The sequence below is a fragment of the Anser anser genome (assembly GCF_964211835.1).
Source record: "Anser anser genome assembly, chromosome: 4".
Classification (NCBI taxonomy): Eukaryota; Metazoa; Chordata; class Aves; order Anseriformes; family Anatidae; genus Anser; species Anser anser.
Genome location: NC_139724.1, coordinates 51281341 through 51304012, shown reverse-complemented (window position 1 = coordinate 51304012; position 22672 = coordinate 51281341). Strand labels below are relative to the sequence as shown.

Below are 22672 nucleotides of genomic sequence, written 5' to 3'. Positions count from 1 at the left end.
AGCAATGGGAAAGCTCTGAATTTGCATTCTGTGAAGCCACAGTGCCTTTCCAAGAACCCTCCAATGAGGGTACTTAAACAAGAACTGCCCTGGAGGTCTGGCAGGGATCATATCGTTCTGACATCTAGAGGCTTGTGAAGTACACTAAATTTTATTCCACACATTATGTTAATACAAAATAAAAGATGCATGCTACAGATGCATATCTGGAACACAGAGAGGGAAACACTGGAAAGTACATGATGAGCTTATCTCCTATGATGTCTTCTTCAATAGGTATGTTTTTTACACAAATATTCCAGGCAGTGTTGGTGTATTGTGTCTGCTCAGCCCCTTCTGTTTTGGAGAATGGAAGTGTGTATCTGCACACGTACCAATATTCTTAAGTACACAACTTTGGAATGGTGTTATCGCTGCCATGTGTGGAAATTTAAATATATACTTTCCCCATTCTATGAGTAGCACACCTTAGAATGACCGTATATCCAGATCTGTTTAACTGCAATAACAACTTTATTTCCTCTTCCTTTAAAATAAACTTTTCCATGTTTCTCTCTTTCAAGTCTTGTGGCTGTTTGTTGGTGTTGGTTTGCTAGGATTGGGTCTACGTTATAAAACTTACGAGAAGAAGTTGGGCCAAGGGGTGAGTAGCATGTTTGTGAAAATGGTAACTTTCAAATGTACAGTGAAATGTGCTTTTGATATCTTAGGTTTGTTGGTTGTCTTTATACCAGTATCCAAATATTCAGCAGCAGTAATTCAGAAATGAATATGCAAAAAGTTCACTTTGTGAATTCATGCTGAATATAGGAAATGTTTGGGTCTTTGGAGGTTTGTTGTGCTGCTATGAAGGAAATAAAATCATTCTAGAACGCTGAGAGATTCTTGCCTCATACATTTGATTTGAATACTACTTTTATAAATTAGTTTATTTTAATTATATTCAAAACTGGACTGGTCAATGCCATTAGCAGCTTGATCTTGCATCAGAGAGGTATGCCCGGATAACTTCCTGAGGCCCTTTCCAGCTGAAAGTATTCTTTGTTTCCGTATTTATATGCGTAAGTCTGAACTGAACCTCTCTGACAAGTTGGTTGACCTAGATTAGACTAATTAAGGAAGTTGGATAAAAATCAGAAGATTCCAGTTTCCTATCTAGTAAAAAATCGAGTATCACAGAGATATTAACAATTAAGACGCTTCATGTTCACAAAGTTTAGCAATTAAGTTACTTATAAGTTGTCTGAGAGTGTTGTTTACATAGTTTGTAATTTTAACTCAAAATTAGAGCTGTTTTTATCAGACATAAATTAACCTTTCCATTCCATGACTTCGCTGTTGTAAAATTAAACTTTTGATGCAAGTGATTCAAATTATGAATTAAACTTGTTTTCTTTCGGTGATAGTCCAGAAATGGTCATTTGAAGCTTGCTCTTGACATGTTTTCCTGTTGGTAATTTCTTTCTTAGAGAAGTCTCTGATGACAAATGCAGGAAAAGATACAGAAAAGATGATGAGAGCTGAGTAGAAAGTGTGTGTGTAAACAGTTGGCTTTCTTTTTAAAACTCATCGAGGATTGTAGTATAGAAAATGGGTAGTCACTCTTAGAAAGATGACAATATTCTTGGTCTTTTTTGTGTCCATATATTTACTGTTACTTGTACAAATTCATTTTAACTACAGTGACTTTTCTCCTCTTGATAACAGCACAGATTTTTCTCAGAAATGCCTAAAGACTTTTGTAATCTTGACAGCTTTATTTGGAAAATATGTTGGTTAAAATATCTCCTCTTGGGTGTCTTTTATGGCACCATGTATCTGACATTGTTGACTGCAAATATACAGTACATGGAAATCAAGTCATAATTAACTTTTTTTGCTCTTTTTTTTTTGAGGTTCCGAAAAGAGACTTCTCTGCTATGATCTGGCCTTTTCGATTTGCATATGACAATGAAGGATGGTCTAATCTGGAAGGATCAGCTAATTTGCTCAATCAGACAGGTAACTTTTTTCCCACTTAATTTATATATCAGAGGCTACATATGAAGAAACAGAGAGAAGCAAGAACACCTAGCTGGCTGAGTCTGTTCTTACATTAACACAAGATCTAGTGGTTTTCTCCTGAATTTATGAGCTATTCCAGTACAATCACTTCAGTTTAAAAGCTATTTACAGAGGCAGTCATTTTTTCTTAGATATTAAAGAGGTTTTTGGTTGGTGGAAACACTTTACTGTATGTTTTTTGTTTGTTTGTTTTTTTGCTTGATTTTCGTTGTGTTGTTTTCTCTTATATTGCTAATGAGTCACTTGTCTATACAGAAATACTTTGCATAAGTGAAATAATGATAGATAACCTTCCTTCAGGCATGGGCAGGCCTTTTCTAGCCGCTGGGTTCCTTCAGTGACTAGATGTCTTCCTGCACTTGGCAGCTAAATCTGTAGGAGAACCTGTCAGGTGGCAAAACAATACCTCAGTATGTAAACATGGAGGGACAGCAGTGCCCTGAGAAAGTGAGATGGCTGTGGGTAGTCTGCAATTCACTGGAGCTGGGAACCCTTCTGTTGCCATGCCTGTGTGCCGGTGCCAAGGTGCTGCAGGCTAACCAATTGCTGGGACAGCAGCAGCCTGCTTCCTCTTGCACATGAGCCTTTGGAGTGGAATAAGATTTGGCAGATGAAGGTAAATGCAGACGTACTGCGCAGTGCTTGTTCATTAAGTTGAAAGCAGTAGACACCCTACTGTGCTGTTGGGTGTACATACAGAATACCTAAATACCTAAATGCTTTTGAAATGCACCGAGCTATGTATGTGTAGGCCAGCTGTACAGTGCAGTCTCATGTGTGTCTGGTTATGTGGCAGGGAGGAGCTTTGGCATCCAAGCGTGAGGATGTCTCCATCAGGGGCTGCGTAGCCTGTGACAACTGGAAGTCTGGGCATCGGTTTGTTGCTGGTGTAAGACTGGTCCCAATTGACTCCTGAAGGACTTGTGGCCATCCCTGTGTAATCAAAAGGGAAATAGTGCATTCTCTAGTCATTTATGATTTGTGTTTATAGCTCATAGTTATAAATTTGTAAGGATTTCTTTTTTTTCCCCCTCATTTTAGGTGCAGATTTCATCACTATTCTGGAGAGCGATGCCTCTAAACCATTTATTGGGAACAACGATCCAACAATGTGGCTCGGAGAAAGACTAGGGTTTTACACAGATTTTGGTCCAAGCACAAGAGATCATACTTGGGGGTGAGTCACCTTTACATGCACACTGACAGTAAATAAAAATAAATACTCCATTAAAACACGGACAAAGAATAATCGGAATAATAATCACCTTAATCACTTGCTGGGGCTTGTCTTTAAGAACTTGTTCTGACTCCCTAGCCTTACAACGCAATGCAGATGAGGGTTTCTCTTTGTTAAATGTGATCAGTTCTTGATGCCTGTGCCTGCAAGCTACCTCGGTATTGATGATGCAGAGTATGGCATCCTGGCCCTTAATGGAAGGTTGGAAGTTGGATTTGGAAGTGTGACATTCCAAATTATGTTTCTGATTCGCTTTTTTCGTCAGCTCTGAGAACTTTAGATTTCAGCCTTCAACGTGTGATAGCAGTTGGAAAATGTAACTGCACTCGGAGTAATTACAAATTTTGAATTCATTAAATTCAGCTTGGGAAGTGTAGTGGGAAACGGACATAGAAAGGCACATGTCTGTCTGACCAGAACTTTTGTGTCTGCTTTTACTTTAATGCTTGACCAACCACCAGTTGGATATCTTTGAATATTTTTGCAGTCTGGAAAATAGTGGCTTATGATGTGGTGGTTTTTAAGGGGGATTTGCAGATCTCTGTGGGAGGTGGAATTTCTAGTGAAGTTGCAATGGCTATTTTATTCTTCCTGTATGTGAGGAGAATTCAGTAACTTTCCTCTTCAAGAGCCTGTATCTTTAAGTGGTACTAAATGAGATTTTTTTTTCTGTACTATTTATGACCTATTCATATCACCTTTGTTACCAATTTCTTTTGGGGTGAGAATGAATTTGATAATGCTTTTTTAGATGTGTGATTAAGTAATGTTTTAGTCAAAAAAAATAAAATCTTAAGTTTAGAAAAATCCTCTAGAGATGGTTTGAATTCTTTTGGTCACATTTATCTGCTTAGTTCAGATTAGCTATGTTTATGAACTACAAAAAGTAACTTTTTCCTTCTTTTCATGTAGTATTATGGCACTGTCAAGGTATCCAATTGTAAAATCTACCCACCACCTTCTTCCATCTCCAGAGGGAGAGATTGCACCTGCCATCTCCATGACTGTCAACTTCACAGGGAAACTGGTTGATTTTGTTGTTGCTCACTTTGGAAATGAAGAGTGGGTATTCTATTTATTTATCTCCCGTTATGTATGTCGTGCAAAGTTAAACATAATTGTCATCAACTTCTGGGGTTTCTTTTGTATTCTTTAAAATCTGCTATAATACTGGTTATAGCAATACACATCGGAAAAAATACTGTGATCTAACTAGCGGTTAGAAATTTTAAAGCCTTTTTTTAAGGGATGAATGTGTCTTGCAAAACTTGGCTGAGCTCTATATCCAAGTTAGTAGAGATATGAAGAAAATACTGTTCTGCAAAAACAGGAGCAGGGCTACCGATACATCTCAGGCACGAGAGCATCCTTCTGACTTTCTGCATCCGTTATATTCCACAATGAGTGCAGATAGTTATGGATAGCTAGCAGTAATGGACAACTGATATTTATTGAAATAAAAAGTAACAATTCTGAAGCCTCCAAGAAAGGACAGTGTCTAAACAACAACAAAAATATACATTCAGTGTCTTTCTGACTATATGAAACTGGAAATATAAAATCTGATCTCTGGATTTGGAAATAAAGAATTATTTTATCAGTAACTCAAATATGTGATGAAAAGGACTAAGGTGTATCTTTCAGTTCTTTACTTTAAAGCAATGTCTGAGTTATTGTGTAATGAATATTAATAAGGGATAGTTTTGCGATGCTCCATGTAGTTGTATTTTCTATTTGCTGCAATATCTGAAATCATGTTTCTGTCATTTGTTTTAAATTTGTTTTAATTTACGGAGAGACAAATTTATGGATTGGGTGCAGAGTATAATACACAAAGAAGCTGCTCAGAAAGCAGTAGGAATTCTCATTATCCCATACCAAGCTTCCTCCTTCCTTTTTCTTTTGTGGAAGCTGTGCTGCAAGCATGCAAATTGTTTATAGATCTCCCTTTTACTAAGCATATGTAATTGTCAGGAACCACTCCCAATCTGAACTCTACAAAGAAATTCCATTCTGTGTTTCACGCAGATGATTGGACTTGCCTCTCTGAAAAACTGTTTGTCAAAGCATAAGAAAATAGCTCTGTATTCCCCTCTCATGGAGAGCTAAGATAAAGATGAAGGAGAAAATAGGAGGAGACACTTGGGAAACAAGCACAAATTAGATTGTGTTTTGAGATTAATGGATTTTATAATTAAATGCCATATACAACTGCTTGTTTTTCATCTGTCATTGCTGCTTAGAATGACGTAAACTAAGATACTAGATAACTGGGGATTTTTTTAAGACTGTTTCTAAAACGTGGGAATATGTCAATGGTGTCCTTTAAAAGAACCCATCTTCTCGAGAGGCATGTCTAGAAGGAGCAGCTAGCTGAGCAGGCAACTTTACACATACCTAAGTCAGGCTTCTGTTGAAATGGTCTTTATCTCCTCTCCACCAGCTCCTTCTCTCTTATTCGTTTGGCCCACTCAGAAGTACTGCTATTTAAAAGCACAGTATTTCAGCCCGTCTTCTCAACTTGCTGTCTCAATGCTCTGTAGCCCAGTCTACCAAAATATAGAAGAGAACATGCTTTGTGCAACTGTTTAAAGTTATTAACATGCAGAATCATGGAAAGAGAAGCATCTTTGCATTATATTATGACAAATCCAAGGACAGGAACTGGATTTCGGTGCAGTATTCATCCTACCAGGCTCCTCTTATGCTGTCACTTTTGGTCATGTTGGAACTGTTGTGTAAATCTTGTTAAAAAGATGGAGAATACCTGGCAAATATTCTAAGCGTTAATGGGATGACATAGCTCTTAAGTTATATCTCATAAATCACGTGACTCAGACTGTAAGACTACTTTTTACCATGATCTGTCCATCATAAAAGTAAAAGGTTTTGTTGGCATACGAACTCTTTATTATGCAGCAGACAGTCTGTACTAGCACAATTACATTTCAAGTGCAGGCAGTGACAAAGCCTCAGATAACCAAAAGAACTCACATTTCCTAGTAATGAGATAGGTATTAAAAAACAAAACAGTAATAGAAAAAGTTGATAGTATAATGGTTAGGAAGAGAACCGTGATTACATCCACCGCTACCATGTGGCTTTTATTCAACATGGTGATCATCTGGAATCGGCAAGCTTTCTGTTAACTTTCATATTCTCTAATACTGGGGAATAAAAACGGTGTCAGACTCATTTCTGGTGTGCTATGATATAGCAGACAGAATCTGGGCTTAAATACATGTGTATTAAAGTCTTTCCCAATTCTTTCAGAGAGGACTTGGACAGAAAACTTCAGGCCATAGCTGTTTCAAAGTTGTTGAAGACTAGTGCTAAGCAAATTGTATTTCTAGGATACATCACTTCAGCTCCTGGATCCAGAGATTATACGGAATTAATAGAAAATGGAAATGTCCAGGTAATATAAAAATAGTGCTTCTTTCAACAGTGAGAGATAATGTATATTTAAACATTCAATTTAATGTTGCAGTGTGGTAGCTTAGACACACAAGAAGATGCACGCAGATTTTCAGATACAGTCTTCAGCTACCTCATGAAGTGCTGTAGAGAAGATGGAGTTATGCGGTGAAAAGACAAGAGGCAATGGACTTCAGCTGCCATGAGGGAAATATCAATTAGATGGTAGAAGAACAAATCACAATGAGGATTGTCAAGCATGAGAAGAGGGGCCCAGGGAATTTGTTAAATCTCTGTCCTTGGACATCTTAAAAGCTTGGCTGCATAAGGCCCTGAGTAACCTGCTCAAAGTTACTTTGAGCATACGGTTGTGAGGGGGTGACCTCAAAAGGTCTCTTCCAACCTGTAATTCTGTGATTGTTTTGTTTTAAAGCAGTTCTGCAATTTGGCTGTCTGTCAGAAGGTCTAAAAAGTCTAATCTGTCTGTGTCTAGCATAGTGGTTTTTTTCCTTTCTACCTTGCTATCACATTTTAGGCAAAACATTTTTCTACACCAGGTTTGTACACTGGTTCTGTAACTGATTTAAAGCCTAACCATAGGGAGAGCTTGTCTTGTTTGACTTTTTTTTTCTTTCACTCATAGGATATTGACAATACAGATCGTGACAGGTGGTGTAGCTATATTATGTATCGTGGAGTAATAAGGTATGTTAAAGAGGAGCATTTAGAAATTTAAGTATCTTTATGACAATAAATTTTACACCTTGCTGTAGGTAATTGTGTAAGAGTCTTACATCCCTTAACAAATGTGTATGGAGAGTTAGGTATCTTACGAAATAATGTGAAACACTGATCTCAAAAATAATTGGTGTACTTCCAAATATAATTAGCAAAGGCAGTGTTAGAGTTTCACCCTTCTGTGTCAAAAGCCTTCAGACCTAAACTGCTTTGGTAATATAAAAATACTTTTTCTCCAAGATCCAAGCTCTGGCTTTGCAGCATCACTCTAAAATGTGAAGGCTAAGCCCTAATTTGTATGTGACACAGAAGATACAAATTATAAACTATGATTGTAGGGTTCGTTCAAGCAAAATGCTGATCTAATCGAACCAAGATTTATGCTGGATTTAGTGGAAATTTTAACCGTGTAAACCCATATCGGAGCACTTTCCTCTGCTGGGACCTATGCACTCCACGTCTTGTAAATACTAAGCTCCCTGTAAATCATTCTCTTGGTGATGTATGTACCAGAATGTAATTAAGCTCATTCCAAATTAACTATGTAAATTCTGCAGTGTTAACAGGAGTAAACCTGGTAAACTAGATAGCTGCCTTAAGTAACTGTATTGAGTAGAAATACCCCACCATTCGCAATCTCATTTTATTAGTTGTTCATGTTGCTCATGCTTGAATTCCTATCTGGAATTTCAGAATCTCTTCAGTGAAGTTGGTGAGCTTACAGGAGTATGCATATTCTAAAACTGTGATTTTAAAACTGAAAAGTTTTAAAACTGAAAAACTGATTAAGGTCCTATACTTAGAATTTATTTTTGTTGTCAAGAACTAAAACTTTCCCAGTTTTTCTGTTTGTGACATTGTGTTATGATGCACATGTTTATGGAGCACGATAAATTAAATAATAAGATTGGGAAAAAGTGACATGAATTAAGAATGTGTTGAGACTGCCATGAAATATTCTTCAAGCTAACTCATCTTGAATCTGACAGGTTGGGCTATGCCCGCATATCTCACGCTGGTTTAAGTGATTCAGAAGTCCAGATGGCCAAATTTAGGATCCCAGATGATTTAGATAACTATGTTGATAATGACAGAATTGTTACTGATCCCAGCCAAGTTCCCGAGGACACCCATTTCAATCCCAGGTCAGTACATCTCATAAGAAGTTAAGGAGATGATGCACATGACATCTAGGAACAAAGTAGTTCTCAAAGTGGGAGGTACTGGTCCGTACCAAATTAGGAGGCAATGACTTCTGATTTGTAATTCCATTTTTACTATTAACTTGGCATGTGCCTTGGGAAAATCCATCTGCTGCGTTGCACCATAAATTGAAGGTAATGTTTATTTCACCCAGATAATTAATTTCTGAGATTGTTTGATAGGGACATTTGCCAAGTGGTGTGGTAACTCTTTTTATAGATGATGAGAGATCTCCCACGTTTCTCAGCACTTTGAGGATCAGGAGCATAAAATACTACTATTTAGAACACAAAATATATGTGTTAAAATACTTATGCAAAGAGTAGTTAAAATATACTGTATAACTGGAGCAAATGTCAAACCGAATGCCTGATGCAGTTTGTTACTTTTGTCCAGAAGAGAAAAGGACGAGGTTTTAAGCTGATGTTATTTTTCTACTGGCATTGCATAACTAAGAAACATGGAGAAAGATGTTTATTTTGGATCAAATATCAGCGGAGAGCCATGGGGTTTGAGATAGATGTTGCCACAGAATGACAATTTCCAACAATGCTGAACTTACTAAGTTAACTTGTTTCTACCTTACACAGTACAGAATATATATAATATATATATTTTATATGCACTAACAGTTGAACTTTTTGTTAACCACTCAGTCACTGGCTTCCTGCCTAAGCAGGGATTTGCCTAGTCTTTTCCACATGATGAAACTTGCCCAAAGTTAGAATTACACTTTCAAATTTTTCAAAGTTGATTTCAGCACAGACTATTTTTTTTTTGGTCCTGATTTCTTTATGGCTGCCTGTAAGCAGAAAAAAATGGTAGTCTTTAGGAATAAGTTTAACTTTTTCCCATTGTAGTTCATTTGAAGCACAATGGTACTATTTCTACACGTTACTTAGCACTGATATTTTGTGTAAGTACTACATTTTACTTTTATAAATCCATCTACTGTAATAGGCAGTGGTCAAAATCTTCAGGTTTAAATACAGCATGAAAAAATACAATTTTCACCATAATTTTCAAAGAAAAATCTGTGATATTAACAGTAGAGCTAAGTATTTGGATACTGTGGAGAGCAAAACACTATCTCAGTGGAAAAAAAATAAAGAGCATAGGATTTTACTGGATAAAAGCCCCCCTTACCTTTGTCAGCTGGAGTTCCATTTATAGAGCACCCATAGCATTAATCCAATCAGTGTAATTAAATGTCTCCATCCTCGGAGACCTCAAGCTAGTTATCTGACATAGATTATGATTTATATGTAAGTAGGATTATGGTCTATTTCTGAAACAAGCTATCTAGAACATTAAGAAGAAGTATTAATTATACTACAGAAATGCGTGACTTGACTGTGTGGGTTAAATCATATTGTAATGATTTTGCTTTCTTGAATATTTTTCTTAGGTTTGGATCTTACAAAGATGGACATAATTATGAGCTTATTCATCACTTTCATATGAGCACTCCTAAATATTTTAAACGAATGAATTAGAATGAGAAAATAACATATCACTGGGACCAGCAAAGGTTTGTTGTTTGAAACTGAACTAGCAGCCAAAAAGACTACATTGTTTAAGAAGGAGGAACTCCCATGCTGTATAACACTGAACTTCTGTGTCATAGTTGGTGACTCTTCTTTAATGAGTTGTCATCACTGTAAGAGAGGGAAGTTGCAAACATTTTGATAAACTGGTATCCACCTGGGCCAGACATCTGTTTTGTATGCATCCAAGCAGGGGTGGGAGGTTGATTTGGAATAACTTCCTCAATTTTACTGAACGTATCCTATACTGTACTTTTTCAGAGTTAAACGGACCTATCCATTTCAGATATGACCCCTTTCCTCTCCTGGTAGCTCCTTGGAAAAAATACATGCAAAAACTATGTTTGAACAAGAGTGTGCACTTTTGACTTGAATCTGCTGCTGAACCATATTTTATTCTTAAAGAAATTTGGTTTTATAGAACAATTTGCAGACGATTGATATTTATAGTATTGGTGAAAAGGCTGTGACTCTTACAAACTAACAAAATATTAGACACTGCAATGTTTTTACAAAGAGCATAAAGTATTTCTGCATAACTATTGTTTATGACCCATGGGCACACTGCAGAAGAATTTATTTAAAAACTCCTGCTTACAATGACAAGGTTTCTGTGAAGAGACAAAAGCTGATTGTAATTTTTATTTCTTGCACTTCCAGCAGTTTTCTTTTGCAAATGCCAGTAGCCCTGGTCTCTCCCTTCTCACAGCCTGCATCAGCTGCTGGTGCTGGCACCAGCATTGCACAGTGGTGCTGAGTAACCCCACTTCTTTACTGTATGCACCGATGCTAGCTCTGACTTACGTCCAGCCACAGGTTTGCCTTTCCACAGCATGTACAAAACATAACATTAACTTGCCACATTACTTAATATTTTCCACAGGCTGACTCTACAAATAGCTTGTAACATGAACAGTTTATTCATGTGAGATGCAGGAAATAGTATTCATAAACATAAAAGCTTGAAACCTTTTATTTTATTTTATTTTTAAATGATTAAAAAAATAGAATCAGGGCATTTTTCAAGAAGTCAGACACCAAAGCACAAGTTGTGGTAATGGATCAGGCTATACATCATCTCTGTGTGTAATCTTCAAAGTCAGTGTGCATACTTGAATGGATTTTCAACTTTCACAGGATTTAGAAATGTTCTCCCCTTCCTGAAAGCTGAAGTTAAAATATTCTGTTCCTTTGAGTAACGTAATGTTGGTGGATCTGTACCTCATAATGTCCACATATCCCACTGTATGCAAATGTAATAAGTATCAATTATATGTCGGCATTTGGATTACTTTCTCAGAATGACTAAGAGAAACTATGACCATGAGCTGTATGTATACTGCTAAAGCTAAACCTACTCTTGATTTGTCCTTGAATCTGCATTGTCCTAACCCCCTGTCTCTGCCTGGTTTAGAAAACAGTGCAGTCCACCTCTTAGTCGCAATCACTATGTCTCAAACTATGAAAGAAATGTGCTAGAACAGGTCTTGCTGCAGGGGCATGTGACTAGTCCTGTTGTTGTCTAATCCCACTCTTCATTTCAACTTTCAAAAGGTACTGTGTTATGAAATAAAAACCTCTGTGGATATCTTACACTGTACGTTCAGAGACATGAAAAAATAAAATGTATAAAATAGTCATGTTTTATTTTCTGAATGTTTGAACTTTTCCTGGCCGTAAAAGGTCTAGTTTATGAGTCTGACTTCTGAATAATTTGTATTCCGTTGTACTTCTAGTTCCATCCTCCCTGGCATTCTGTGCACATTAGTTAAAGTTTCCGGGAACATAAAGGAAGAGACATCATTTCATCAGGAGCCTAACAATGAGTACCTCCGAATAACAAGGACTCTATGTAACTTGTAAGAGAGCAACTTTTGAGAGTAATTGTACTGGATTCTTCAGCAGGGTGGAGACTCAAGAATCCTCTTACAGATGTTCCCACTTTGAGCCCTCGAGGGGGAATGGGCTAAAGTTGCACCAGGGGAGGTTTAGGTTGGATATTAGGAAGAACTTCTTTACTGAAAGGGTTGTTAGGCATTGGAATAGGCTGCCCAGGGAAGTGGTTGAGTCACCATCCCTGGAGGTCTTTAAGAGACGTTTAGATGTAGAGCTTAGTGATACGGTTTAGTGAAGGACTTGTTAGTGTTAGGTCAGAGGTTGGACTAGGGGATCTTGGAGGTCTCTTCCAACCTGGATGATTCTGTGACCCAGACATTTCTGTGTCTGGTAAGCTCAGCTTCAGAAGCAGTGGCCCAAGTGTTGTCACAGAGCACTCTGAGACCTGGGAGCTGCAGCTCAAAACTCTTGATCTAAAAAGTACCTGATTTTTTTTATTTCCCATTTTCAAAAGGGGTGTTGCAGCTACAAGCTTATTCAACAGAAGTTGGGCACACCCTTCAGTTGAACAGCAGTTGACGTTACTGAAACAAGCTGGGTGCAGCTTAAGTGTGCAGGTGAGAGCAGCTCCCACATATCTATCTCATGGAAACAGAATACGGAAAACATTCAGGGTCCTCTGCTTACAGGGAGGGAGGGACCTTTGTGGCCCCAAACAAAAGTGCTGCTTGATTTGATGTACCTCCAAGGTGCAGGCAGAAATTCAGAGCTGCTCTCTGAATCTTGGCTGCGTAAAGCATTCCTAATTATGGGTTAAGCAGGCTTTTTTAAGGATCTCAGACTAAAGTTGAAAAAAAAAAAACAACCTTGAAATCTAATTCAAGGATTTAAATAGGAGTGACCAAAAGCCCTGATTTTTTTTTTTTTCTTATGTATGTAAAATATTACATTTGTTTGCACGGTGTTACAAAAGGGCCCTCAGGGTCAAACTCACCTATCTGTTAAGTAAGGGTAACAAAACAAGCCTTTTTACTTAAGCAATGAGCATAGTATGAGTCCATGGGACATGGCAATGAACATCGGCTGAATTACTTATGAGGAGGGATTTGAAAGCTGCAGTTACATAATCTGCAGCTGCTGCTTTCTGCCACCTGAGGTCCTCTTTTATCCCCGCTCAGTAGTGTACTGCTCATAGAGAACATTACAGTATGTACAAGAATAACCCACTGTTGAGGTGTTTCACTGCAATTCTGAAAGTGAAAAATCTTCTCAGAAAGATTACATAAAGCTGTTTGTATTCACTTGGGTATCGGTTACTAGATTTAGAACCATGATTGCTGGGTTTCTGGTAGACAATTTGTCTCTTTTCTTACAATGCCCCGTACTGTATTTTGTAGATGCTTTATCTGCTTTGTTAATGTTCAGCAAATTCTGCTTTATTAACGTTTTTATTTTCAATACAGTTTTTTTCCCCCCTCTGACTTGAAAAACATAGTGATTTGTGAGTGTGGTGCCTAAAATGAACTTTCAAGTTCATTTCTAAGCAAAGCAAGACGAACACAGGCATTTGGGAGATGCAGTGACTTCAGCAATTTGGAGTTTAATAACTTTTGGAATCAAAGGGTTCTCTCCAAGACCTTTCTGTGCTATGTTTCTGATAGTGAAAAAGGCTAAATTAAGTGTATGGTGCCTTTCTGTCTATATGTTATGCAGTATTTTTCACAGTCGATGGTGTTTTTTATGTGGTTGCCATTTTAAACTATCAAAAAAAGGCAAGCAAACTGAAAAAGTAAACAATTACCTTCTCCTTTAAAGAAAAAAAAAAGAAAAAAAGTGCCCTTTCCCTTCCTTGAGAAGGCCTTTGTAAATGAGTGCAGCTTTAAGTTAGTCCCAGCAGCATGTAAATCAGCTAATGCATTTCTTGCCCCTCCAGGTCTCGGTTAATTATTCCTCTTCTGTGTGTTGTTGGGAGCATTTGCATGTGTGTTTGGTGAGTCATGAAAGGATATTGATCTGGCTGAAAAAGAAAAACACAAAGCAAAACAAAAACACACAACTTTTTTTTCCTCCTTTTTTTTCCTCCTTTTTTTTTTTTTTTTTGGTAGGGCAGGGGCAGGGTTGCTCTGTGATCTACCCACTATCTAACTGTCCAAGTGGCTGTACTGGCGCAAAAGAAAGGATGCCAGGAGGGCTAGGATTAAGAGGCTAATGCCAGAACTCCTTCAACTGCCTTTGCCCTTGAGAGAACGCTTGATAAACCATGACCTAATCGGTGTGCTTTATTCAAAGTGAAGTGTTTCTGTGTTTTGTAAACTCAGGCTTGAAGAGAAGCTCAGAAATAAAACACAGGCCTGATGACATAACATCTCCCTGCCTGGAAGCTTGTGTAGTAGTTTACAATAAGTGGCAACAAGGGGGCTACGTACCCCTTTTTGGGTTTGGAACCGAGGTGCAAAGGTGTGAGCTACAGTGGGCCTTGCTCTCGTGGGATGGGCCTTGCCTGGCTGGAGCATACAGCCATCGTTTGGCAGGCAGAAGCAGAAAACAACGTCTATTTTGTCTTTTCCTATGGATTTCTTTGCAGATCTGCTTTTATGGAGCAGAGATTATGCTTGTGCATTCACCTATTCAAAAATATTTTGAACTTTTAATATGTCACATTGACAGTGTGATGTGCTTTACAGCTGTGGATAGCAGCAGTTAGAGAAGCTATAGTCTGAGGAAGGGTTTGTAGAGCAAAGCAGTATCTGTCATTTTAGACTTAAGAAAGAAAAAAAAAAACATAAAAAGCTTTATTTACAAACAAATGGCTTCAGATATAACCAAATAGGTGTGTGGTTTTTTTTTTTTTTTTTTTTCCATTATTTTTAGTGACACCTTCCTTTAGGTTTGTATCAGTTACATACAGCTTGGGTGAAGATTGTGTGTGTGTGAGAATGTATTTTTATTCTGAACCGAACTGACTGCGTTCTGAGAATGAATTTTTATTCTGTGTACTTTTTCTGGTCAGCGTGCCGGCAGCCAGGCGCCCTGAAGGACTGATCCTCTCAGCCCCGAATTACCCCATGGGTTGTAACTCAGTCGTGCCCTGCGGAGTATGAGCTTGGGCTGACAGGCGCAGATCTGAATGTCTGGCATGCGGGACGTTGGAAGTATCTGAGAAGCTAACCCCAGCTTCTGCTGCTTTAATTTTTATTTATTTTCCCTTTAACCTCTATATCCGCTTTTTTCCCGTGGAGCCGGGCCTCCTCCCCGCCCCTCTCCCTCAGCCCCCCCCCCATCCCCTCAGTTTCCCTCCCCGCTGCCACAGCAGAGCCCCGCCCCCCGTCCCGCTCATCCAATCGCAGCGCTCGGTGGGCGCGGCCCTCGGCCTCCGCAGCCAATGGGAGGCGCGGCTGACACAAAGTGGCGTTCTCTGCACGCGCTTTCAAGGCCGGCCAGGAGTGGCAGCGGTGAGGCCCAATCAGAGCGGAGGGAGGCGGGGTTAGACCACGCTCGAGTCCAATAGGACTGCGGGAGCGGGCCGGGGGAGGTGGAAGGAGACTGACAGCAGCGCGGCCCAATCGCACGGCACAACCTGCGGCCTCCGCAGGCGGTGCCAGCCAATAGACGCCGCCGGCGGGCGGGGCCGGGAGGCGTCCGCGCTTGTGCCGTGCGATTGGGAGAGAGGGGCCGAGGGAGCCGGGCCGGGCCGGGCCGGCCGTGCGTGCGCGCTGCACGAAAATGCACTCGGATGGCGCCGCTGTCAGTGAGTAGCGGCCGGGCCGCCCCTCCTCCTCCTGCCGCCCTCACGGCCGCGGGGGGGCTGCCAGGGGCTGGGGGGGGCCGTGAGGGGAGCGGGGCCGTGACGCAGCTCCCCCAGCCTGGGGGGGCCGTGAGGGAGGGGAGAGCCTCGGGGGGGGGGGGGGAGAACGCGGTGCATTGTGGGAGGTGGAGTCCCGCCCGCCGCCGCCCCACTGCGCGGGGAGGGGCCGCGGGACTACAACTCCCAGCAGGCGCAGCGGCGGCGCTCCCCGCCCCCGTCCCTGAGGTGCGCGCCCCGCGGGGGGGGCCCTGGGGGCGGCGGGCGCTGGGGCGCGATCGCGGCTCACAGCGGGGGGCCCGGCCTGGCTCGGTGCGGGGGGGCCGCTCGGGGCGTCGTGGGGACGCGTCTGCGGGCGGCCCGGCTCCTCCGGGCTCTGTGTGTGTGTGTGTGTGTGGGGAGCGCGGCGTGCCGGCGGCTACGGCTGCCGTTAGAGCCCCCATAACCGCCTCGCGCCCGGCTGGCCTTCTAGAAAATGCTTTCTGGGGGGCCTCGGCGGGGTGCCCTGCCCCAGGAAACACCCGGAGGGCTCCGTTACACGCGTGTGAGCTGCTCCTACGGCCCTCCAACGCTTCCTAAAGTAGGGTGGTGAAGGCTACATACTGATTTTTTTAAATTTCTCTGCAAAAAAAAAAAAAAACACAACAAAATACTGCCTCATCCTGCAGCTGGTACTGCTTTCCCTTTCAAAATGTCCCTTGGGGTATATGGATCTTCCACCTCCATGTATATATATATATATATATATTCTACGCAGTTCGTGGCCTGTTATATGTGGTATTTTAAAAAGGAATGTTTTCCTAAACTAACTTGCTTTGTTATCGGTAGATTCATAGCAGTATTTTTTTTTTTTCCACATTGATTAAATGCTTGCAACGGTAAGTGGCAGAACATTCCTTGTGGTCCGTCTCTGCCCTTATAATGTAAGCTGTTGTTACGTTTTTTGCTCATTTGTTTTTTCTTTCTGAGACTGAACATAATGCTTTTTCACATTGGATAAGAAGCACAGCTTTCCTTTTCTCTATTGCAAACGTTTGCTTAGAAGTTTCTTGCAACTCCAATAAGAATAAACAGAAATGCCTTCTGTTTGCGAGGAATGCAGTAAGCTGAGTTAGGCAAGTAAGCAGTCTTCCTCTCACTGCTTCTCTTTATTCTTTTGTACCAGGATGAGTTTTTATTTGTGCAGTTTCAGCACTTTATTTAAATTTGATTTTGTCTGAGTAACTTGTATTAACTTTAGGTGAGTCACTAATTCTGTATCTTTACTTTTTTTTCCCCCCATCGATTTGGAGATAGGAAAACAAAGACTTTTCTTTTCCCCTCCAAAGCATTTTGTCCTGGTTTTGTTTGCATCTTGAAGCAGAAGAGGAAATCATGCTTGATTTCTGCAAAATGCTTTGTGGGAAGTGAAGTGCTAGGAAATAACATACATCCCATAAATACGTGCAACTCTTGTATCCAATTTAAATATTAGAGCACTTAATGGTGATGGTGTATTTCTTTCTACAGTGAGTAATGCTACCAACAAGGGCTTCAAGCAGAAGCATTATTTTAAATGTACCTGCTTGCAAATCCCAGAGAAGTGCTTTTTCATGTTGTCCAACTAAAAAATTTTATTTAAAATTATAAGTTTGAGATTAAATACAATATCTCATTTTGTCTCGTAAAGCGGTTTAAAAAAACAACCAACAAGCCACATCCCAGTTTGCACAGTGATGTGTATTTTATTTTTAAATACATATTGTTGTTACGGCCACAAGGCTTTAATTTGCCATCGGGAATGAGCTGGCGTGGCATGTTTCTGTGCCACTTGTTGCAGATGTGTGGCTGCACAGACCCTGGGACTCTGCCTGCTGCAGGGGCTTGCTCCTGCTGATGAGATTCCTGCTTCCAGTGCTCCTCTGGTCAGGGGCCTTGTGGGAGCACCCTCTAATCCAGTCAGTCAAATTTATCTGGGTTAGCTCTTGCCCTCTACTTACGGTGACTAAAGTGACGCGTTAGATTTTTGCCTGCAGTGGATTAGGGAATGTGTCCGTGGCCCCTGCTGCGGGCAGAGCTGTGGGATCTGTAATTTTGGCAGCCAGGGGAAGCAAACAGCTGGGGCCTGGCGTGGCTGTTCATAGGCTGTTGCAGCTCCATCGCGATGCGTAGCGGGGCCGTGTGGTGCTGGATGCCCTGGCAGTGCGCACCGGATCTGGACAGGGTTGCATTTCTGCTGAACCAGCTGGAATACAGGATACAAAGTTTTTATTAGCTTTGTGCCCTTTGTAGGATGACAAACACCACCTAATCTGGCATGAAGTTGAGAGTGCTGCAGGCAAACTACTCTGGGGCCATCGCTCTTAGTGATGCAAAATTAACTCACTGATGCTCCTCAAAATGAATTTGGTGGTAGAGTGAGTTAGGCTGGATGAGCACTTCCCATCAAATGGGTGTAAAACTGGTTGTGTATGAAACGCCTTGTAACTCAGCTGTCCACGATCTTGGCTGAAAGAATGTCTGTTCGCAACCTCAGCAGCACAAAATCACTGAAGGGCTGTTTGATTTGTTAATACATGCTTTAGAAGGAGGCTTAAATTGGTTCTAATTTTCCACTGCTTTTACTCATTCTTTTCCAGCTGTGGCAGGTCATTCCGGCGGTGTTATGTTCTGGCAGGAATCTCCCTTAGGAATGCTTATCAAATACATTCAGTGGGTACACAAATGGTGGTATTTGCAGCAACAGCAACAGACAGATTGCACCATAAATGCACTCGGTGCTAGGTCTCTTTTCTTACAAAAAAAAAAGAAGGCCACAAAACATGAGGCAGTGTGCAGGGTTTTTGAGGAGTATCTGTTGGTATAGGCCTGACTTGTTCCAAGTCAATCAAGGATAAATGGAAATACATTCAAACTAAATAGTAGCTGTGCAACTTTTGTACTGCTTAAATTGCTCCAAAATTCTCAGTGAACTTTAATCTGCAGTAGCTCTTTTTGTAAACAAGCCTTCGGGTCAGGGTACACATTTAAACACCTAGGTAAAATAAGGATTTCTTCCTGTGGAAAAAACATTAATGCTGTTCCGTATCTGCGTAGCACGCAGTCGTTTTGAAATATTTTGTTACAGGTGACGTGGTAATACTGAATGCGGCAGGGAAGGTTTACATTGAAGTGATACGTTTTAAGTCAGGTGTGGTTTAGTACCTTGTCATTTCAGCCACATTTTGTTGGTGGGCCTTTATTCCAGTTACTTACAGCGCTCTGTTTTGCTTCAGAATGTTTTAGGGTGTAGCATTTGGAAAACATACTCAAGTTTGCAAGTGCAGGTTTGGATACAGCTGGTGTCAGCAGTACCTGTGAGCTCGGTGCTGGTCTGTAGGCAGGTGTGCACGCAGGAGAAAACCCCGGAGGCACCACGTCTCTAGCTCTAATGGCTGGCTCCTGTTGGGCTCGAGTAGGACGGGCACCCCACTTCTCCATAGGGTTCGTTGGATGCCCTCATGGTCCAGCCGCGGCTGGAGTTCAGCTCTGCTTCCTTACTGAACCAGGCCCTGTGTTCAACCCCATCAAAGCAAGGATGTTCCTCTGCTTCCCAAGCCTTTTTCTCTGCCTCTCCTTGCCTGCTTGCTCTGGCATGGTGGACGGGGAGAGATGCATCTTCTGCGGGCTGCCCATGGTACAGGGTGTCGCTGCCTGGGGGGATTCAGCTGGGGATGGTGGAAATGAGTTCTTAATCCTGGCTTTGACAGGAGCGCGGGGTCAGCTCCGAGCTGCTCCCTGCGCTGCACTGCACTTGGGGCATCTCTGCCTTTAGAGGTGTTGTGGTGCTTCTGTGTAAATGAAAGCAAAACTGAGGCACACATTCCTTTTAAAACAAAATACGCTCAGTAATGAGTGTAGTGATTCTGCTTCCTGAATGTAAGTACTGAAGGCTTTCACCAAACGTAGGCTTAGATCTGAACTCCAGAATTCATCAGTCAATTACTGTTAGGATAATTCTGTAAGCAGAGTGCAGAGCGTGACATTGTGGAGTTGAGAGATGCCAAAGTGATTCTTTTTTTGGAAAAGTAAGGCTTATTTAAAACTGGTGAGGAAGACAGTGCTTTGAAGTATTATTTCCCCCACTACTGCAAATTTCCTTCAGTTCTGTTATTTGAAGCCGAGGATTGTTTATATTAAATAAAACTAAAAGCAGAAACATTCCACTTTAATTTTCAGGAGTGAATCTGCCTAGCATGTGTTTCTATCTAATTGTTTTCTGAGAAGCTTACAGAAACACTACAGTATTTGTGCTGAGTCAGACAAATCCTTGCAGTCATGAGAATTACTCCTACGACGACTTCCACAGTAAATTTTTAATGCGCAGTTGTATCTATAGCATTTAAGTGTTGCGTCTGTCTAGGATAATATTTTTAGACTAACTGTTTAGACGTGCAGCTACTAGAGGTTTTCTATGTGCCGAAATAATCTAGAAGCTTTTAAAGGAAACTCGAGAGGCTGCTGCTGGCCTGCATTAGTGCTACTGCAAATTTTGTAGGAGATGATAATCGCGTGCCCAGGGGCTGGCGGTTGTCAGAGCTTGGAAGTGATAATTCTGACAGCAGGAACTGAGTTAGAGATGTCAGGCAAGTACGTGTCAAGGTGTGGGTAGGCTTGTAGCTGGAAATACTCTTTTTCTAGATATTCATTTGTGGTGTCGTGTGAATAGTTTGCCAACACAAAAATTAGAGCATGGTCTTCTTTTTTCCTAAAAATGTGACTTGACAGGTTTGAATTTGTCATTTCAGATAGGAAACTAGGGCATTCAGCTTCGTTCACCTCTGCCATTTGCTTATACTTCAGGTACATATTGAGGTTTTTATATCAGATATTTTGAGGTTTTTGTTCATTGCATTTCTAGGTGTGTCTGGCTGAGGGGAGCAGAACGATGTTTAGCTTAGTTTGCCGAGGAAACGAGCCCAGCCAGCTGCTGCTGCTTTTGCCCCTCTGTACCCATCAGGTCCGTGGTGTAAATTTCAATACTAAAGTATTTTAAAGGTTATTTTAAAACTTGCTGACGTTTACATTTAATTAGTATCTTATTAGGGCTAATTGACTAGCCTGGAGTTCAGTACTTGTTCGTAGCGCTAACCTGCGGACCAGGTTTAAGTCCCGTGGTGTTAGGTTGGTTCTGGCATTTCTTTCCTTTCTGGTTTTCTGTGGAACTGGAATTGTTTTACTCAGATGTATATATTTTTCCTTAGGTGTTACATTGTGGATTATTTCAAACTATGTAATAGAATTTGGAATTTCCATTGCTTCAGCCTTTGCTAAAGATAGGCTAAGACCTGCAAGAAAAATAAGCACATACATTTTTGTTGACGGATCTGTTTGACGTGCGCCTCTTGAAGTTTGTACCTCGGGAAACATCGCAACATATCTTCTACTCAGAGTTTGTGCAGCAGGCAGGTTTCCTTCTTTTGGTCCCAGGTCAAGATTTTTCCTTCTCTGCAGGAATAAAACCAGAGCCAGCAGCACCGTGCGCTGTTTGGGGTTTGAGCAGAGAGTTTTCCTGAGGGGATAGCAGGCTCTGGCTGGTACGTTGACTGCGCCGTTGCCCCATGGCTCATTCTCAAGATGGTGTTCGATGAGTATGGGAGGAAGGATTTTTCACCCCTTGTTCCTTGAAAAACTCTACTCTAAGTATGCCTTTTCAGTGGTATAGGATGCTTTGTGTGCCGTTGCTTGCAATACACATACAACAAAGGCTGAGAGCGGCTCAGAAGGGGACTTGAGCTGTAATTTAACTGGGTAATTCATTGGCAGCTGCTCACCTTTGCTTTTGTAGCAGGAACTGGAAAAGAAGCTTGTTTTCTGTTTCGGATAACATCCTGACTTTGCCAGCTTCCCGTGCGGAAGAGACAAAACATGAGACTCTGGTTTCATTCTAGAAGCCTCAATGCTCATGTGGGTAACCGGGCAGTGCAGAACTGAGGTGTGATGCTTGTTGTGTAAGAGCTGTAAAATATATCTGTGTAACTCCTCTAAGCTCATCACAACTGTGTGACGTTTTTTGAAGTAACAGATTAAAATTGTAAGGATATTTCCAGTGGAGGCGAGAAATACACTGGTATTGGCGATGTGTTTGGAAGCGCCTAGGAATGTTTTATTTCGAAGGCAATAACTAGTCTATATAATTCTAGTTTAAAAATGATAGAAAAAATATTTTAAAAAGTACTATCTGAAATTATTTAGTATTAATTTAGAAGAAAATATTTGCTCAGTGTTTTCAACTTGTTAGCTCCAGGTGTAACTGCTTTCTCTAAAGACCTGTGTTCTTTGTAGGTCTTAGGCTGGACAAGGGAAACTTTAAAATTACATTTTAATCTTTAATGGTCATCTTCCCCCAATCCTCCCATTCCCCCCCCCCCCCCTTTAAAAAAAAAAAATCCTTTGTTGGATTGAAGGCTGGCTAAGAAACTGGGGGTTGTTTTTTTTCTTTTTGCAGAATGGTTCTGCTTAGTATTGTTTGACTAGCAAAAATGGAACTTAATTGAGCACTTAATGCAGAAAAAAATGTAGCGCCCTGTTCAAGATGCAAGATCTTCCTACCATGGCGTGGTAAGAAGATATGGCTTGTTTTTGTCTTGATATAGATTATAAGTACATCTAAAGTGTGAAATTCCATCTTTGGCACATCTGACTTAGAGAAATTGTCTTGCTGTGATGGTGAATTGGGGAAAATAAGCTAAGAAGTAGGCAGCTATTACCGAAATGAGACTTTCCAGATAAGACAGTAAATGCAACATGTGATTCATGTGATGCCTAAAGGTATCTTTAGAAATTTTTTAATTCACCCTGATGAGAGAA

General features: G+C 40.8%; 3 protein-coding genes across 27 annotated transcripts in view; all 3 read left to right on the top strand.

Annotated features, from left to right (window-relative positions):
• CWH43 (cell wall biogenesis 43 C-terminal homolog) overlaps window positions 1-11831 on the top strand; it is a 30830-nt gene extending 18999 nt beyond the window's left edge. For all 5 annotated transcript variants that reach the window (XM_083835669.1, XM_083835667.1, XM_083835668.1 and 2 more), the window contains exons 9-16: window positions 564-643; window positions 1896-2001; window positions 3106-3241; window positions 4214-4363; window positions 6575-6719; window positions 7362-7423; window positions 8446-8601; window positions 10068-11831. In XM_083835669.1, the coding sequence (XP_083691795.1) occupies window positions 564-643; window positions 1896-2001; window positions 3106-3241; window positions 4214-4363; window positions 6575-6719; window positions 7362-7423; window positions 8446-8601; window positions 10068-10155 (923 nt within the window). In that variant the 3' untranslated portion in view covers window positions 10156-11831. The remainder of the gene's footprint in view (window positions 1-563; window positions 644-1895; window positions 2002-3105; window positions 3242-4213; window positions 4364-6574; window positions 6720-7361; window positions 7424-8445; window positions 8602-10067) is intronic.
• A 3707-nt stretch (window positions 11832-15538) lies between these two features.
• Window positions 15539-22672, top strand: part of DCUN1D4 (defective in cullin neddylation 1 domain containing 4) — a 36412-nt gene continuing 29278 nt past the window's right edge. For 9 of the 21 annotated variants that reach the window (XM_083835436.1, XM_083835430.1, XM_083835429.1 and 6 more), the window contains exons 1-2: window positions 15651-15790; window positions 22311-22423. Coding sequence is in view for 2 of the 21 variants with exons in the window: in XM_083835428.1 (XP_083691554.1) it covers window positions 15766-15790 (25 nt within the window). In the remaining 19 variants the exon portion in view is untranslated. Of the gene's footprint in view, window positions 15791-22310; window positions 22424-22672 lie in introns of all 21 variants that reach the window. The other 12 variants (XM_083835435.1, XM_083835440.1, XM_083835434.1 and 9 more) reach the window with 8 other exon arrangements.
• RASL11B (RAS like family 11 member B) overlaps window positions 16004-22672 on the top strand; it is a 290210-nt gene continuing 283541 nt past the window's right edge. Inside the window, exon 1 of the mRNA XM_083835450.1 lies at window positions 16004-16009. The gene's annotated coding sequence lies outside the window, so the exon portion shown is untranslated. The remainder of the gene's footprint in view (window positions 16010-22672) is intronic.